Here is a 19,616-nt window from a genome sequence, read left to right on the forward strand (position 1 = left end):
GTCGAAATTAAGAAGTATTAATGTGTTACTTTTAACACCCGTCGACGTAACACTGATGTTGCAAAATGGTGCGTGAAGGTGACAAAGTTGAGCACAGAAAGTCAGCCTAGTGACTGCAGGCCAATGAGTGAGGAGATGAGATGAAGGCTGCAGGTACACTACCTGCTTCCAGATGATGACCAGGACAATGAGTGAGATGATGACGAACACCAGAAGAACCAGGACTGCCGCAGCCACAGTGAGCTGTGAGTGAGGGCCTGTTAACATACACACACATGCACACACACACACACACACACACACACACACACACACACACACACAAACACACATACACACACACACACGTTTCAACTATTGTCTTCTTAAGAATTATTCGGTCATAAATTGCTTTTTCGATTTCTTGAGAACTTAGAACTGATTTTTATATATATTGGGAAAAAAAATGAATATGATATAAATATCTAATGCTTAAATGATTAATCAATTTGTCGCTATATATATTGACAAATTGATGAATGAAACATTTAAGCATTATTTTATATTATTAAATAATGAAACTAGCCGATCTACCATACATGTTCACAATGCTTAACATCACAACACTTTGTGAGCTTGTATATCAGCTATTGACATTGAAACGTTTTTTTTATGTCACCTATAATGATTAAAATAGGGATCAATTATTCATTATTTATTCATATTTATTTATGAAATATTCAATTGTCGATATTTGTTATAATCGATTAAATCCATTTGTTTGATTAACCTATACATCTCACACACGCCGGTGGAGTTTGATCGTGTGATGAAATGAGTAAATACATCTGTGAGCTTGAGCCCTTCCACAGCGGTGCAAGCAGGGGGTTTCCTGACAGCAAAAGGTTCCTTATTGGCAAGCCCAAAACGTGGGCTGCAGAAAAAGCAAGCAGGTTTGAAGAAAGGGTTGCCAAATGGCCCTGTAAGCATCTTGAATTTCAGAATAAGAGTCCTCCCCCAAACAGAGGCCTGAGATCAGCTGTCTCACTGCAAACATACTGACGATGGCATTCTGGCAGCTGCTATGGCGCTCGCTGCTAGGAACGGTCCCTAACAAAAGGCTTCACACTCCCACTGGCAGAATGAGAAGCCAATTAGGAGGAAACTAGATGGCAGCAACTGACACTATGACATCTGAACTGTGTGTGTGTGTGTGTGTGTGTGTGTGTGTGTGTGTGTGTGTGTGTGTGTGTGTGTGTGTGTGTGTGTGTGTGTGCGTGCGTGCGTGCGTGCGTGCGTGCGTGCGTGCGTGCGTGCGTGCGTGCGTGCGTGCGTGCGTGCGTGCGTGCGTGTGTGCGTGCGTGCGTGCGTGAAAAAGGAGGCAAAAAGACTGGCAAAGTATTGTTCTCTCTCTCTGCTATAATTGGCAGCAGCCAGCCACATATGGCCCAGACGCTGTTACTATACCCAGAGTACTGAGTGACATGCTTTTTGTATCATGAAGATATGCCATGGTTTTGTTGATTGAAACCTTAACTATACCTTTAATATTTGTGTCCTTGTATGCTCTCCTTTAGGTGGACATGAATACATTTTTAAAATGCGTGTGTCTGTGTTCGTGCAGGGGCACTGTGCGTGGGGGCGTGTCCCCCCTACCACTCCTCTCTCCTTCTGTCCCTTCTCGTCAACTTTGTTGATAGATGCTATAGTTTACCTTTTATCTCTTTTTCCTGCACAGTACTTTGGTTACAAATGTGCTCTATAAATAAAGTGGATTGGATCCGATTGGATTATACCATGTAGATTTATGTTGGTTTAGATTTAGATTTGTTTTGCTTGACAAAACAAATCTAATCTCAGATGTTTCTTTGAAGCACGACAAAATACTCACTTACAAGTCGCTCTGGAAAAGAGCGTCTGCAAAATGCCTATGTTTAAATTAAATTAAATCAAATCCAATTAAATGAATTGGTAAATTGAGTAGGTGTGCACGCACTTACCGCTAGAGACCAGCTTGACCTCCCGGCTGACGACCGCCATCTCGTTCCTGGCCAGGCAGCGCACAGCCAGCGTGTTCTCCAGGTGTCCGAACATGACCTGGCTCTCCAGGTGGTTGTCCTCGTCGATGTGGGAGTCAACTGTGATGTCGGTGTTGTTGGTCAGTAGGGGCACCCACTGGGACGAGTCGTTGGCACAGCTGGACGGGTACGAACGAAATAAATCACCATGTGGAAAATATCGCGAGGCAACGTTTAATGCCGTTCAATCGCAGAGCACTGTGGCATTCCGTAACTGTGACTGGTGGCTTAGCAAAGTTAGCAGTTTGTTTCATACTTAGTCGCGCGCCGGTGTCATGCTGCAGAAGTCGCTGATTTATTAGGTCACAACGCATTTATTTTGTGTGCAACTAAGTATAAATCAAGCAGAGGGGGAGACACAGAGACCTAAGACTGAAAGAGCTTACTGTTTGATGTTCTTGCAGATGAACCATTCCACCTCGGGGGTGGGCTGCCCTCCAGCGACACACACCACAGACTGGCCTGTGGCGGAGCCGTGGTGGAGATCCATCAGGTCCACGATGACTGCAGGCACTGTGGAACCCAGACGGACAGGGAGCAGGCGGCACGGCACAGTGAAGGATGGAGGAAGAGAGAGAGAGAGAGTGAAAGATAGTGGGAGAAAGGGGAGAGAGGGGTCAGGGGTCGCATTCAGAGAGATAAAGGTACAGCTTTAATGTAAGGGCTCGGAGCATTCTTCTGGCTCACCTTTGACCTGGAGGCTGAAGCTGTGACTGCGGCTGTGGTTGCCGTTCTCCACCACAACTGTGTAGTTCCCGCTGTCCTCCTCTTTGGCCCTGATGAGAGTCAGAACGCTCTGCTGCCTACAAGAAACCAAGAACGGCAAGAAACAAATGCAGTGTCACAAAACCTGCAGGATCCTATCACAGTCAAATGCAGAATAATTTAACTCTAACGCATGGTTCTCAAACTTTTTCATGACATGGACCCACAAATAAATATGTAAAAATGTAATATGATTATGAACACCATCTGAAAATATTTTGTTCCATACAAGATATCTGTTTCAAAAATATGTATAATTTTTTTTTTTAAATAAAGTCATATCACAAGGCTTGGGGGCTTGTGGTTAAACTGATTTTGACCCCCTGCTCTAAAAGGTGTCAAAATTGACCCGTAAGGGTTGCTCTGTAATTACAAGGCCCTGGCAGTTTGGCCTGGAAGGATGGGAATGCTGCAGGCACCTTGTCATTAGCGGTATTTGAAGTACAAGTTTAAGTTCAAACGACCCCTTCACCTGGTCTCGCTGAGCTGCTGGAGGCTGGTGGAGATCTCCGCCGTCAAGTCGTTGAGCGGGCGGCCATCTTTGAGCCATGTGACGCGGGCCTTGGGGAAGGACTCGATGTTGGCTCGGAACTCCTTCACCTCATCCAGGTCCGCAGACTCCAGGGACGCGAACACGGGCCACACGGACACAAACGGGCTCTCTGTTTGATGGAGAGAGACAGAGAGAGAGACATTAGCGGAAATGCTACTTCTTGAACAGAATACATATTTTATTTTTCTAATAAATCTATGAAAAAAGCATCTTTCTATGTGCTGTGAATCTAAAGTTGTAGTCCATGTGAGGCTTGAATCCCTTTGCTGTATGTTATACCTGTATGCTCCACACAGGCATTAAACATATTGCCCATTTCATATCTATTCCTCTCTCATCACAGTATGATACTGACATTATGCCGCACACTGTTTACTTGGGTTATACTGAGTTGTGCATGGGTGTCGTGGACTGGAAATAGACGATCTACAAGATCTGTTGTACCGTAGACGGTGATGGCGAGCTCCTTGGTCTGGCTCTCGTTGCTGATGATGTCGGTGATGGAGCAGGCGTAGATGCCGCTGTCTTTGGACGAGGCCTGAGGGATGGTCAGGGTGTACTGGATCTCCTGGTCTTTCTTGTTCTCACGCACTGTCTTGAGGCCACGTTCAGCCTGCAACAGACACAAGCCATCACGTATACTTCCTTCGTATTGTCTGTCATTCTCGAGAAGCTTCATTAAGATGTTTAAGAAGAGAAACTTCTTTAAGGAGGAAGAAGGATATTTATATTTCACTTGTTAAAATCTCACCTGTTTGCCTGGGTATTTCCAGTGGTCTTCCAGTATCTCGGCGCCCCGGGCCACACAGCTGACTGTGATGGTCTGCCCCACCAGCAGGGCGGTCCGCTGAGCTTTGAGCTCCACGCGCAGCTCAGAGCCTGACACGCACAAAGACACCCGTCAACACACATGTCCACTGAGGAGGAGCATATCATGGAACACATTTGGCAGGTTAGAAAGCCAGCTCAGATGTGATGTAATTCGTTCACAGTGAAATTAGGGGTGTTGGTTTAACTCATTGCACATCGGGAGTGTTTATTTTGTGCGATTAATTAGCATTAATGTAACCTGTTGTTTGTGGCATGAGTACATCCACACAGTGAAGTCGATTTTCACAGCAAATAAAAGCATCAACATGTATGAATGAGACATCACCAAATTAATAGCTTGATATTATTCGCTGACGCATTTTTCAGATCTTATTATTCATCACGCTTCCAGTGTGTTGGACCTTGAGTCTCAAAACATGAGGATGCATGTGTACACAAACTTTGCATACATGCAAATACACACCTGCCCAGCCATGCACGATGTACTCGTCGCTGTGGTGCTCCTCTCCGTTGATGAAGGCCTTGCAGACGTACGTCCCAGCGGTGAACATCCCCACCGCACCTCTCTTGCTGTCGAAGACGCTGGGCACGGGCTGCTGGGTGTCCACGTTGACCAGGGTCACGTTGGCGCTGGAGTCCGACACTCGACACGGGATCTCCATCTCCTCGTGGTTGGACAGCACGTGGTTGCTAAAGGGCATCATGGGCAGGAAAGGAACCTCTGGATCTGGGTTGAAGTCAAACGTTTATTTTATTTGATCGTTCAAATGTTGGCATTGTTTTTATTTCCTTACAATCTCTAAACGTAGTTACCTGTAGTGTTTTGGGTCTGTAACTCTGAGAGTGTACAAATGGAACCAGATGGACCCTTGGGTTCCATTTGTACACTCAGAGTAAAATTTGCACTGAGGATTTTACAGTCTAGATTGGTGTCCCAACTCTCAGAGGTAAAACTCACATCAAGCAGAGGGTCTTTGAAATTAAAAGCTTTGAGAATCACTGATAACACAAAAAAACAAACAAACAGTTGAGACTTTGCGGTCCGTACCTGGCACATAGACGTAGATGCTGGCGTCCTCCGCGTCGTCGGTGGCGTTGCCGCTGTAGAAGCAGGTGTAGAAGCCGGTGTGCTCGGCGGTGGCGTTCTCCACCGTGATGGTGGTGACGAACAGGCCACTGTTGTCCTCCTGGGTCTGCTCTGCCAGGGAGAAGGGCGTTTCCCAGGCCAGCTCCGCCTCCCCGCGGCAGGTCAGGGTGAAGTCGGCGTGGAGGGCCACCACCATCTCCTCCTTCTGGGGCAACAGCAGCGGGGCCGCGGATGGATGGAACAGTATCGCGCCCGTCGCTTGAGGAATCAACACGGTCGTGACGAGTTAGTCACAGATCTGAACGTGTCTCCAAGACATCAGTAGCATATTGACCTCACATCACCAGGCTTTCCACATTGCGGCCTGGTTTTAATTCTGAATATACCAGTGTCTCAAACCCACCGCCTCTAGAGCCCGCCTCTGATATCTGTATACCGTTGTGTGCCGCAATGTTATGGTTCCTACCACATGAATACTGAATCAAGTTAAGCTAGCTCTATACTTGTTAGAATAAACAAGTATCAAACTACCAAACACCACAAGTTATATCAAGACTTACTTTATAAGGGGAGCACAGACCTTATCCATAACCAACTGATTCTCTCTAAAACTGCAAAACAAGTTGATCCCAGTCTACATCACTATATCAGCTAGAATCATGAATGAAGGACAGGTTCTGAAGATGTGGTGACGTTCCTCTTACCTTTCACTTTGAGGGTGAAGTAGAACTGGGCCGTGTGCGATCCACTGAGCGCTGTGATGGTGTAATTCCCGCTGTCTTTCTCCAGGGGCTGACGGAACGTCAGAACGCTTTGATACCTGCGAGAACACAAAAGATAAACACTGCATTCAATTTGAGGATTCAGGATTTTTCGTCCGCTGTGGCTCTCTGCAGGAGTCTAACCGTCTGTAAGTGGGTCAATCTGGCTCGCTGGCTGTCTATGTGTCTGTCTTGAGTGACTAGAGCTCTCAAACTGCTCAGCACCAAACCTCTTGTGCACAGTGCCAGTAGACTACAGACCTACCTTCACACATTTTCATTTAGCAACTTAAGCCCTATGTGCATATTCGTTGTACGATGAATGTCAAAAATAGCTGATGTACAAGATTGTGTATTTTTGCTATTCTTTTTGTACAGAACAGAACTCTGAGATGGAGCAAACTAAAACTGAACACATCTTTTGTAAATGCACAAATAATCTCAAAAAGCCACCCTCACCGGTTCCCCTCCAGGTGGCTGGTTTTGGTGTACATATAGTAGCTCTCAGACATGGCGGCGCCGTCCTTGAGCCAGGCCACTTTGGGGGCGGGGTAGGCGTCGATGAGGATGGTGAACTCTGTCTCCTCCAGCAGGCTGACGAACTCCACCGCCCCGATCCCGCTGTGGTCCACCGTAACGAAGGAGCTTTCCTCTGATGGAGGGAGAGGTAGGGACGAGCCAAGAAAACGGAGGGTAGAGAAAGAAATTTGACGGAAAAATGAGACAAAAATATGAGAGAGAGGGGGGGGTAGGAGAAATGAAGGTCTGGCAGACATCTGCGGAAGCCATCCCATAAAACACGGTAGATGATGATCATAGCAGAGGTGTAACTTCACTTTAGGATGGTCGAACTCTAGGACCGCACGTCCCTGACAGCACTTGATGTACACACAGGAAATCACAACCAATTTACCTGACCAGGAGCACGATGGGAAAGCAATCAAAGTGGATTTGGTGACTTCTTAGAGTAGACTATGGGGAGTGTGAGCGTTCGGTCAAACCGTTACAAAGCTGCTGAAAGTTGTGACATGGACCAAAACGGAAGGGAAAGCGTACCGAAGACGGCCACGGCCACAGTGCTGGCTCGGGCCTCGCCGCTGACGTCGTTGGTGACGGAGCACTCGTAGATCCCGCTGTCCTGGACGGTGGCTTTCTGGACGGCGAGGGTGTAGAGGACCCGATCGGGAAAGGTCTGCTTCATCTGAACAGCGTCCACGGCCTGGAAGAACACAAGGTTATGGGTGTCATTATACTTTAAAAAGATGTACAAAAAGATGGCGTTGCACTGCAATCCGTTGTGAGCTTGTAGATTGGCTATGTTCGGTCTACGACACCGGCACACAACTAATGGCCCTTATTGTGTGATTAATTCGCCCGAAAATATATATTTTTCTGAGTAGGCCTACTTCCACACAGAACACGAATATTACATGACAGATAAAGCGACGTGATATTTTGTATATTCTCAAAGGGAGGTTGTTTTCCACCACAATAAACACATCAACCTGTATGAATCAGGCATCATCACCTAATATGAATACTTTGATGCGACATATTCGCAGACACATTTTCGGGTTGTTTAATGTTCACGCTCCCGGCATGTACGCCTTTAGTATACATCAGTCTACAGTTTTTCTTTTTAAGTCACTGGATTTGGACAGACTCATACATGCTGACAGATGAACGATGGCTTTCTGTATCCTGAACCTTGTTTTTCTTTGTGTTTTTGGGAGGGTGGCTTTCTGCCTCTCACTGTGCTTTTCCTTTTCCTTTGCAGGTATCAGCATAGGGTTCCATTTATCAGAGTGAGAGCTGATGGGTAAAACACTTGCGGGCCCACAGGAGATAAATCAGGATTGCAGGGCCTTTTAAAAGCCTGTAATTGCAGCTGAGACCAAAGCCGGGAGTCCTGACTGTCTCTGGAAAACGGCTCAGAGGAATCCCATGCACTAAAACAGACGGTTTCGTCAAAATGTGCTGCAGGGATTATGGACACACAGGCTAGTGCACGCGTGCACACACACACACACACACACACACACACACACACACACACACACACACACACACACACACACACACACACACACACACACACACACACACACACACACACTAAATGGAAAATAAAAAATGATTCTTATACCCTCAAATACATGCAGCGTGCACACTTAATGCATAAAATGTTTCACTGGGATCATGGGGTCATGTGGAAGTGGGGCGTATATCTGCTCTACACGTCCCAGGGTCAGAGCGGTCACAGGATTTACTATCCTCCTTTCCTTTTGAACTGACTCCTTTCTACAAGCCGTTTGTCCTAAACTTCCACAAACAACTTTCTCACCCGTCGCTTTGCCAGCTCAGACAAGTGCTCAGACTTGGCTGCAGGACAAGGTCTTACAGGAAAGATTCATGCATTTATATTGAGATTTGGATGAATGTGTTCACATTCATGCATTCATCAGATTCTTGGGTTCAGATTGAGATTTGGATTCAAGCATTCAGATTGACTTTCAGATGAATGCGTTGAGATCCATGCATTCATATTGTGATTTGGATTCATGCATTTACTGTAGTTTGGCCTTTGGATTAATGTGTTGAGATTCATGCACCCAGGTTGAGATTCTGATTACAGTAGAGGTTCATTCAGAGTCATGCATTCAGATTGAGATTTGAATCCAAACATTCAGGTTGATCTTTCGATTCATGCGTTGAGAGATCCATGCATTCAGATTGAGATGAATGCGTCCAGATTCAGACGTGCTTTCAACCCTGTCTTTCCTTCCTTCCTGTCCTTTTTTCCCATCATTTTTATGTCCTCAGCTCTATTATGCTTCTCCCCTACGAAGTCGCAGTCCAACATCATTATTCACTGAAATTAAGTCTCAGCGCTGCTGGGCAGGAATAGAACATGGATGGACACCAAGTCAATGAAGAGGAGGAAATACAGTGAGAGACCAGAGCCAAAAAAAAGAGTAATAAAACACTAGAACTCATGGAGACGTTAGCGACGCAGCCGGCGGCTCAGAGAGCAGACAGAATAATGGGTAATAAAACACCAGACCACCCTCAACAGGGGGTCTGGGGACCCCCCTGTTGTCCTTGAGGGGAGTTCCAGGGGGGTCCCCAGCTAAATGGTTGATGGTCAGGAACCAAATGGACCCCACAAGGGTCTGTACAATCTCTGGATTTTACCGTATTGGTTGTGGCCCGGAGATAAAATTGTAACTGGAGGTTGAAATTAAAAAGGTTGAGAACTGGGCTACACTGAAATCTGAGGAGAGAGAGAGAGAGAGAGAGAGAGAGAGAGAGAGAGAGAGAGAGAGAGAGAGAGAGAGAGAGAGAGAGAGAGAGAGAGAGAGAGAGAGACGCACACAGACAGACAGACAGACAGACAGACAGACAGACAGACAGACAGACAGACAGACAGACAGACAGACAGACAGACAGACAGACAGACAGACAGACAGACAGACAGACAGACAGACAGACAGACAGACAGACAGACACCTCTAATGGTTCTATTGCACCATTTGTCATAGGTGCTATATACCTCGCTATATAGCACCAATGGTTATGCCAGACAACCACTTGTAGTGCTTTTAGCACCATTTATGTTTAGTCTCCCTTCACACTAGAGAGAGAGAGAGAGAGAGAGAGAGAGAGAGAGAGAGAGAGAGAGAGAGAGAGAGAGAGAGCTAGGAAGACAGACAGAGATGAGAGTCCCTGAAAACTTGCCTGTTTTCTGGGGTGGAGCCACTGCTGGTGAAAGGCCATTCCGGTGGGGGCCACGCAGGTGATGTTGAAGGGCTGTCCCACCCTCACCGCCTCCTCACTGGCTCTCACCTCCACACGGAAGTCCTCTGACTCTGCACAGACCACCAGGGAGGGACAAGATATCAGCACCGTCATCTCACCCATCCCAGAGTACGGTGACAATGTGATGACCATGACATGAGATCATGTGTTTCTGAGCGGTGGCTCATGCCATCGTGACACTTCGTGAGCTGTGTGTGTGTGTGTGTGTGTGTGTGTGTGTGTGTGTGTGTGTGTGTGTGTGTGTGCGTGTGTGTGTGTGTGTGTGTGTGTGTGTGTGTGTGTGTGTGTGTGTGTGTGTGTGTGTGTCCAGTTGGTGACAACAGGACACACACACACGGTGACAACAGGAGTGTGAACTGTGAAGTAATCTTCCCCAGTGGTAATGATTTAATGACATCATGACATCATGATGGCTGTCACAGGGTGAGATCACCCTCTCTCAACCCTCTGAATGGTAAACACTCTTGGAGAGTGTTAACAGCTGTGCACAATAATGTTCCCCATATTGTCCTGTTCCCATCACTTTTACTGCTGCTTTGAAAGGAAGAATTACACAACAGTCGTTTCCCAGTGTTCAGAAAACATGATCGTTTAACTGGTTTGCTTTTTTCTGTGGCTCAGTCTTTTTAATGTAACGATTATTAATAAAGACATATAAGCCTACAGTACATTTTCTGAGTTACAGTCCGTTGGGAAATTATATTTGCTTAAGTTACCTAAACGTTTGCAACATGGCCAAACAGTCTGGAGTTGTTGCTTTTTCTGTCAAATGCATTCATCATGACTAAATCTAGGAATTTATAATTTCGCACATATGCTTTTCATGGCATGACATGAAAGTTGGTTATTTTCATATCGTCTAATGTAGGCAGATGCAACCCGTATGTTTTATGTCCCTCGTGGGAGACCAAACATCTACCACTCATTCAAGAGGCAATCCCTGCTTATGGGATTTGGGCAGTACTTCTTGTCAACCAGTATGTTTCCTACTGTACCTGACACATGGGTTCTAACTTCTAAACGTCTCAATGGAAGAGTAGGGAGACCACCGCAACCACTGCTGATGTACTGGTTATATCGTATTAACATATACATACTCTATCATATAGAAAATACACTTTTATTCATTCAAATAAGTTCCAGATCCTGGGGCGAACGTTCAGCAAAACTATAGCTAGAAAACAGCTACTTTTGGCAAAGAGATTTGATGTTGAGGGAAATACTAGCACATTTATGGAGCCCTGGGGGACCACAGTCAAGTTAGGATATGGGTGTATGTTATTAAACATTTCTAAATAGCCTAAAAATTAGGCCATAATTGAAAGTGGAAAGCACACAAACGAACACTAAGCTCTAACTCCAACACTAGGCTCTCGGGTGCTAATGGTCTTCTTACCTTTGTCGTCGTCGTCCACCGTGTAGATGTCGCTGGCGAGCGTTTGGCCCCCGGCGGTGGTCTCACAGCGGTAGCGTCCGGAGGACAGGCTGCTGATGAAGCCCATCTTGTTGTCGTACGGGGCTGGGATCTCCTCGCCGCTGGGCACGCTCTTCAGCAGGACGTGAGAGCGCGGGTCCGACGTGCGGCAGGGGATGATGGTTCCTCCGGTGAACACCGGAACCACCAGGTTCTCAGGCTCCTCCGGAACGAACGGAACCTGGGGGTCTGTGCACACAGAAACATGCATGGCGGTTGTTCAGTGATTCTTCTGGGTGGGTTGTACAAAAGAACCTGTTATGGTCCTTTAGACTGGTTCTCTACTGCTTCTTGGGCTTAGTTTAGGCACCTGGTTCATAGCACCATTTGGCAAGTGTATCACCTTTAAGATAGGTGCTATATTGTACCAAAAGAGGTTCCTCTCTCTCCCTCTCTCTCTGTCTCTCTCACACACACACGCTAGCACACACCGCACACACACAGAGAGAGAGAGAGAGAGAGTACTTTTAGTGCTGTTCAGAACCATTTGTGTAGTGTAGTACAGTGTATGGGTGCAAAGGACAAGTGTGAACATGAACCACATCTACACAGTAAAATAAACCTAACTCTGAGAGTATAGCCTAGTACAAATTAGATCAATATTCCATTTGGTTCCATCCTAAACTCAGAGTTTTTTTGAATTGTTTCAACATATAGAAAAAAGAATATGTTATTACTGTATTACTGTATTTTTGGGTTAAAATGCCTCTCCATCGCTCTAAAAACATTTTCATTTTCAGGTGTGTTGCCAATTTAATCCAATCAGGCCTCATGATTCAATGTTATAGTGTTCCAGTTTCAAATGTGTCTGCTCACTTCTTTGAGTCATCAATTCCAAATCACTTGTTTATCCTGTATAGGCCTGCTATCCTGCATCCATTCTCTTTCCTGAGACTACACCTGAAAATGCATTTTCTGTTTACTTAAGTCAAAGTGCTAGAGAGAAAGGGACCCCCGTTACTGAACAAACAACTAGTAGGCTAGTGACATGGCGTTAATCGGTCCTTTACCTGGCACAAAGACGTAGATTTCAGCCTCGTTGTCATCCTCATCGTCTGCTTCATATCTGCAGCTGTAATATCCAGTGTGCGTCGCCGACGCGTTGTAGATGAACAGGGTGGAGGTGTAGTATCCGGGGTAGACGAACGTGTTATCGGGCAGGGGCTCGACCCACACCACGTTCCGCTTGCCCGTACAGCTGATGTTGAACACGGACATGCGCTGAAGGACGAACTCTTCTTCATTCGATATGATGGTCGGCGGTGACAGTCCGAATGAGGCTGCAAGAAGGTGATTTTTACGCATTCGTTATTTGCGCAGTGTTATCATTTAGCTAAGCACATGTAGGCTATAAAACTAACATTTTCATGTCAATGGCCGCTAAAGCTATACATCAATTCATGGCCAATAATACGGGATCGTGAAACCGCATTTGAAAACATATTGGGCCTGTGGGCCAGGGTCCAGGGCGACCAGATTTGATATTTCCAAATCTGATCAATTTATTTCAGATTGAATTTGAATAGCTGAAGAAAATATAGGTCTTCGTTTTAGTCTCATTTTTGCTGGCCCCCTGGAAGCCTTTCAACGGGTTCCCGCACCCACTTTTTAGAACCAGAGTAGATTGGTTAGTCAATAACGAAAGAAAATGACATTCTTACCGGATAAGACCCCCAGCAGGACAACAGCAAAGAGGAGGCCGCTCTTCATATCATCCATGGCCGCGGGTGTTCTTCCCTAAAGAGAAAAGAAGTGTGTCGTATGTCGTTTAAAAGGCTAGCCGCTAGTGGACATCTAATTTACACTATAGGCCTCTATAGGCAAACGATACTTTGTCGCAACACATTCAATAGATCTAGATAATTGCTCTTTGGTCAATAAATCCATGACTTGTGGACTTAATCTTCGTCTGGCTCGTTCAAATCGTGCCTGTGGTGCGTGTTTAGTTTGGAGCTGGTGGAGACGCTGTGGCTTTGCTCTCAGGGGACATTTGGCTCTTGGACTAAACTTATGTTGTAGCGCAACTGCGCACCAAGTCCTCCTCCAGATGCGCTCCAGCTGAATGTAGGTTTCGTCGCTAGAGGGCGACATAGTCCACATCTTCAGTGACTCGGACAGTCCTTGGAATCTCCCGCTGACTTCACTGCTGGTTTCTCCAATGCCTCTCCAGTCCAAAATGAAACTAAATGGAAAATAACCCCTTTTGTCGTTTAATAAGAACCGTCTCTAATTTACACGCGAAGTGAGGTACTATAATTTGATTAGACCAATGGAAATGGTCATTGTTTGGCATTAAGGGCTAAACTGGAAAGTGGAATATTCGCAAAATGCATGTCAGATGTTAAAGCTGAATCGATGTTTGTGACTTAATTATATAAACATGCGCCCATCCTTTTAGCCATGCAGTCTTCTTGTCTGTTGTTGGTCACATTCCGCTGCTCTTATCTGCCTGTGATGTTCGGACCCTTCCTGCGCCTGGATTGCATCAACGGCTGAGCGGCTCTTTCCCATTAAGCAGCGCTCAATGCGCACATCGCTGAAAATGCATGATTTCATTAATTGGTCCAATTTTGACGTCTTTAATGTCAAACTCAGACCAATTGGACTCAGAAATAGTATAATTCCACGTCGTATGCCTTGCTGTGACTTTGAAATGTCACATTGAACTTCTCTTTGCTTCATCTCATAATCCAGTGCGCAAATCGTCTCTTTGCTGTTCAGGGCCAGTAGGCCTATAGATATGTGAAATCTCCATTAGATAATACCCTCAGGCAGTAAATTACGGTTACAAAACTGTCTGCTCATAGAAAGATCATTGTGGCTCCTCGGTCGGGCTCATCCGGACAGGATAATTATGCATGGCACAACCTGGGTTTGTTCAAACTCTATAATTAAGTCGACCCACTCCACGGAACAGACTGAAAAGCATAGTTGCGTGGGAATCCCTTGACAAATCTCTAATCCCATTTGACATGTTTGTGCACACGCCTTGTTTTAAACAAGTCATTTCAGTGAGGATTTTGCGCTTTGGCGGTGGATTTTCTAGGATATTCCTGTCAGAATGAGTGGGCTATACAATAGATTCGACTGCTAGACCGTCTTGTCTACCCTGTTTTCTCCGCTCCCTCCAGAAAACAGGGCAGACAGGACGCTAGTCTCCCACCAAAAGCCTCGACAAATGTCCCATGCAGATATCAAATCGTTCTGCTGGACAGTGGTGCACTTGAGCAACAGCTGAAATCGGGTCTCAAGACTTAACTTACTGTCCTCATGAGATCAGTGGTTACATGCAATCAATATGGCAACTGAGCAATTGATTATCAATAGGTGTGATTGTGATTGATTGCAAAGAGTGAATTGGGTTTGGATTACAAATATATCGGGCGTCTAAACAGACAAAGTTTTATTTCTTTGCATTTTTGCAGGAAAAGGCTTTATATAGTCTATGTGCGACATTTCGCACAATTGATGCGTGTCCCGGGAAACATTCCTCAGTGAAATGGCAGTTATAACGGAGTGGCTTGATTGTGAGCCTCCAAATAGAATTCTTCTTTCCACGTTCAACTCCATGCATGAAGCTTGCAGTCACGGGCCATTCCTATGCAGATATTCCAATTTAATTCCACCGCATTCCAAGTGCAGGGGAATGGAGAAAGCGATGTGAAGTGTAATTTCCAATGTGTTTCCCATTAAGTGGCAGGCAGCATCCCACAATGGTGCCTCAGTCTTCGAGGTGACACCTCCAGCTGTGAGGCCGAAGACGAGCGCTTTCATCCAGCCGAGTCAGCGACTCTCCCTGCCCGTCATCCGGACGTGAGGCCATATGGTGCATGGATAAAACACAACTCTTAACGAAAAAGTGCCAAACTATTCCCGAAGTAAATAAAACAAAACAAATAAAAAAAGAAAAAGAAAGAAAGAAAGAAAGAAAGAAAGAAAGAAAGAAAGAAAGAAAGAAAGTTTTGCGCAAACTTTTCCTATAGAAAAAAGTATTCAATGTTATCTTGAACCCCTTGGTCTTCGTGCGCAATCTATTAAAACAACAAAGTTTTAATAGCGCACACCTAATACTAGAATGCACTCATTTTGACTGCAATTACTTTTAAATTACCTTAGGAAATCCCTCGTATTAATTCCTTTTGCGTATATATATCCAGAATGAACGGGAATGGAGCATTAAGCGCTCCAAAACGCGCCTCCTTCACAGCAGTGAATAATAATCCTTCAGTGTACTGTGCGCCACTCCGTCTACATCCACGACCGCCTTCACAAATGCGCTGGAGCTACAGCGACCTGTAATTGATTCAATGTTACAGTCCATCCTCTTCCCCCCCTCCAAAAAAACTAATCATCTGGCTCAAACTAAATAACTCTCAGGAAATGACCCCCCTCTCCTTAGCTGCTTTCCAACTATGGGCGTCCTTTCAAAATAAGAGTCCCCTTCTTTTAGTGAAGGGCTCGAATTTCTCTACTCACTGAGTTCAAGCCATAGCCCTATAGTGTGTTGTTTACATGGTCATTGGTCTGTTTGTTCGAATGCAAAATTGCAAGATCGCATTCATCTTAATTTTGAGGAAACTGAAAGTTGCACAATGGGAGAAAACTTTTAAACAATGGATTTTGCTTATTATAATCGTATATACTGCACCGCATTTGTTATGTTGTTGATGCAGTAGGCTAAATAATAATGTTAAATTGCATATTCGTGAATTATCGTAAAATGTATTAAAGACTTTTCTCTTTAAAACCAAATTAATGCATGCATAGGAGTGGGTGTTAGAGCAGAGCTGAAACTAAAAGCAGTCAGCTCAGCACTGCAGCGCTCACTCAGTAGCCTCGCAAGTTGAAACATTAAAACTTGGAACTCACAGAGGGCGCTCCAACACCATTAATGTCCTGACACCCATCTCCACTCCCACTCTCCTCCTCCACTCCACCCCCCCAATCCCATCTCTCTCCCTCTGTTCTCCTCATGCACTGACTGAGCTGAGTGTAATATTCGCACTCATAAAAGCGCTTGGATCATCCCCGCAAAATCAGATAGGCTATATGGATTCTGGTTCTGGAACGGATCAAACTTTTCTTTTGTGCAACACATGGACACCGATAAGCGGCCCTCCCGTTTATCGGCACATCATCCGCGTCAGCTGCGTATCGAGTCGACTCCCTCTGCTCTGCATGGCCTCTGCCTTTTACCCCCATGCAGTCCCTTCTTACCCCCGGGGTTCTGACTGGAATAATGGCCCATTATGAATCACCTATGTTAGCGCAGTGAGGCGGGGCTTCGGCCCGGTGTCTGTGTGCAGTAAAGCCCCGGGGCGCACAGGGGCTCAGGTCTCTCCCCCCCTCCTCTCTCTCTCTCTCTCTCTCTCTCTCTCTCTCTCTGAATTACTTCCACATGTCCACTTTAAAGACGAAGCGCCAAAAGAACAGTGGCCCTTGTTCTCCAACAAAAGAAGTCACATTTTAGTGGGTTAAGCTTCACCTAACACTGGAGTCTTTTCTCGTCTTGAGTGTTTTCGTTAATTGTCCAACCTGCCCAAAACATTAAGTACAAAGAAGTTTGAACAGTATAGACTTACAGGCAGCAGTATACAGTTACAGGTGGATACATAACACATGGCGACTTTACTATAGTGACATGACAAAACACAGTCAAGAAGAATCAAGACAAATCTAATCTACAAACTGCCGCCTAAACGTCTTGAATGACTCTAGTAATATATAATATAATGTTACTCCATGCAGCTATGCAGTTTCCTTCCATGTCAGGTGTGGCCCCATAATGTGGTTCATTTTGAATGATTGCACGTCATGGAGAGGAAATTCCTGAGGGCCAATCATCACTTCCCTTGTTTCTTCAGCTGTACATATTGTCCACAAGGGGGCAATAGACAATGTTGCTATTCAGATTATAGTATAACCACAAGAATCAACATACGTTTTAAGATAAACATATACACAGGCTATATGTCAAAACGCAAATGAGCAAAGCAAAGCCATGCAACACAGCAAAAGGCTGCAAAACCCCCCTCTGTCTGTCTGTCTGTCTGTCTGTCTGTCTGTCTGTCTGTCTGTCTGTCTGTCTGTCTGTCTGTCTGTCTGTCTGTCTGTCTGTCTGTCTGTCTGTCTGTCTGTCACGCACGCACGCACGCACGCACGCACGCACGTATGCACGACGCACACACACACACACACACACACACACACACACACACACACACACACACACACACACACACACACACACACACACACACAGAGAAAGAGAGAGAGAGAGAGAGCGAGAGAGAGAGAGACAATTGCAATGCCTTTTCAATTAGTTGTTCAAACCTGCCTTTAGCGTGTCAAAATATTGGCCTAAATCTTTTAATTTTCTTTAAAAGTGTGTGTGTCTGTTCCGTTATAGGACAGATCGCACTCGTGCGAGTTGATAGGCTATACTACGCTACTGTATCAACTTGATAAATAATGTTTCTTATTTTATTTTCCAGATACGAGCATCATGTGGCAGCCAGGGTATATAGGCCTACAGCTGAGCTCACCCGGTGGGGGCATGGCTAATTGATGATCCCGACTCTACAGTATCCAGAGCTCTGGCAACAAATTGACCCGATGGCCCACCAGTCAACACCCAACAGAGCCGTCACTTTAATGGCCTCAAGGAAGTCCCTCGGGGCTCAGGAGCCAAGAGTCACCTCCTGAGGGACCGAGGGGGCGACCTTGAGCCTCTGAGCTGGGAGCTGTCCAGCGTGCTGAAATGATACACCGCTACATGTGGACAGCGTCCCCGCGTGTCGTCGCAGTGGGAGAATACGTCAGATGTCTCAGTCAGTATAAATTATACTGACTATAGGCTAACATTTAGATTATGTATAGGCCCTACAACATTGCTACATTTAATGTATATAACACAAGTACTATAATAATAGGCTATATGCACTTTATTAACAGTTAAAAAAATACTTGATTATACTAAACTAAGTAGCCTGCCTATAGGCGTTCCTCACTTTAATGTTGCATCATGGTAAAGGTGGGACAAATTTAATTGGGACAATACTTTATGTGCTTCTGTAGTTTAATAGCCTAATAATTTTGTTATAATGTTCTTTTGTTTAATAATCTCACTCTATAACAAAAGCTGTGAAATAGTGGCATATAAAAGTAAGTAAAAGTATAAAGTAATGACTCAAGTAAAGGCCTAACCCGTATAGAAAGTGTCCATCGCTTAACAATAATAATATGGGTCACTTACATTTTCTGTAAAAGACGGGGGGGAAAGAAAAGAAAAAAAGAAAGTGTTGAAAAATGCACGTGTTCATCTATCTTGCTGGGAAAAGCTCAATAGACAACGTTTAAAAAAAGACAAAACAAGACTCAAATATTATATAGGCCTAATCTCAAATAAAACAGGTGGGGTTAAACGGATTATCATTGGACGCGCATTCACTGACACTGTGATCATAGTTATGTCTGAAGGCAGCCCAAACCTGTTTCAGACTATGTCAATTACCAGCAATATGGCCCGATCATTGCAGGTATATGTTTAGGTACTGGTAGGCCTACTTCTAAACTTTGAGGAGATACATAGGCCTACATGTGAAGATCTGCAAGTTCACGATTTGACGAAAATTGCAACCCTATAGGCTATATATACTTTCAGATTCATGGTCTCCTCGCGCAAAGGCACAACTTGTTTCCATTTTTATCCACCATGGCACTTGACTACCTCCTAGCCTATATCTCCACATGGGACAGGCAGCTGCAACCGGTTGAAAAGCTCCCTTATTAATTGTCTTTTGTCATGCGTAATTGCCACATTTTCAATGAGGCCTGGCGACGTGCACGAGTGTTCTTGTTGGGTGTAGATAGGTAGCCTGGTACCCTCTCATTTAAATTTTTACATTCCGCAATCCGCAGTGCCCGTAGGCTAATAAGGCTATACACCCGGTAACATTTTAATAACAACGCCAATATTATCGTTGTGTGTATCAACGCTGCATGGCTCACTGGTCTAATAGACCTCTCAAAATGAGCTTCAGTTCAGTCCATTATTGTGGTCTGACAGTTCGAGGTCAGACTCCGGGGGCCTGAATAGGGGGACTTTCTCCAAACTGCAGTTAACACCATTGTTAATCACTTTTAATGGGGCGGTGGTCTTTCACGTTCACACCTGCGAGGGGTGAGCTCTAATTCGATTAATAGGAACTTCAATATATATTCATTAGGTGGCTTTCCCTCAATCATATATGATCACCAGCGCGACGTG

General features: G+C 45.2%; 1 protein-coding gene across 1 annotated transcript in view; it reads right to left on the reverse strand.

Moving 5' to 3' along the window:
* pdgfra (platelet-derived growth factor receptor, alpha polypeptide) overlaps positions 1–15,597 on the reverse strand; it is a 27,733-nt gene extending 12,136 nt beyond the window's left edge. The window contains exons 1-17 of the mRNA XM_079506315.1: positions 15,459–15,597; positions 13,009–13,084; positions 12,358–12,627; positions 11,270–11,536; positions 9,793–9,923; positions 7,111–7,273; positions 6,514–6,706; positions 5,998–6,113; positions 5,255–5,551; positions 4,670–4,933; positions 4,127–4,254; positions 3,820–3,988; positions 3,295–3,484; positions 2,745–2,860; positions 2,444–2,570; positions 1,980–2,176; positions 163–257 (exon numbers count right to left, since the gene is read on the reverse strand). Coding sequence (XP_079362441.1) covers positions 163–257; positions 1,980–2,176; positions 2,444–2,570; positions 2,745–2,860; positions 3,295–3,484; positions 3,820–3,988; positions 4,127–4,254; positions 4,670–4,933; positions 5,255–5,551; positions 5,998–6,113; positions 6,514–6,706; positions 7,111–7,273; positions 9,793–9,923; positions 11,270–11,536; positions 12,358–12,627; positions 13,009–13,066 — 2,781 coding nt within the window. The 5' untranslated portion in view covers positions 13,067–13,084; positions 15,459–15,597. The remainder of the gene's footprint in view (positions 1–162; positions 258–1,979; positions 2,177–2,443; positions 2,571–2,744; positions 2,861–3,294; positions 3,485–3,819; positions 3,989–4,126; positions 4,255–4,669; positions 4,934–5,254; positions 5,552–5,997; positions 6,114–6,513; positions 6,707–7,110; positions 7,274–9,792; positions 9,924–11,269; positions 11,537–12,357; positions 12,628–13,008; positions 13,085–15,458) is intronic.
* Positions 15,598–19,616: the final 4,019 nt, after the last annotated feature.

Source organism: Electrona antarctica (assembly GCF_951216825.1).
Source record: "Electrona antarctica genome assembly, chromosome: 7".
In the NCBI taxonomy this organism is placed as follows: domain Eukaryota; kingdom Metazoa; phylum Chordata; class Actinopteri; order Myctophiformes; family Myctophidae; genus Electrona; species Electrona antarctica.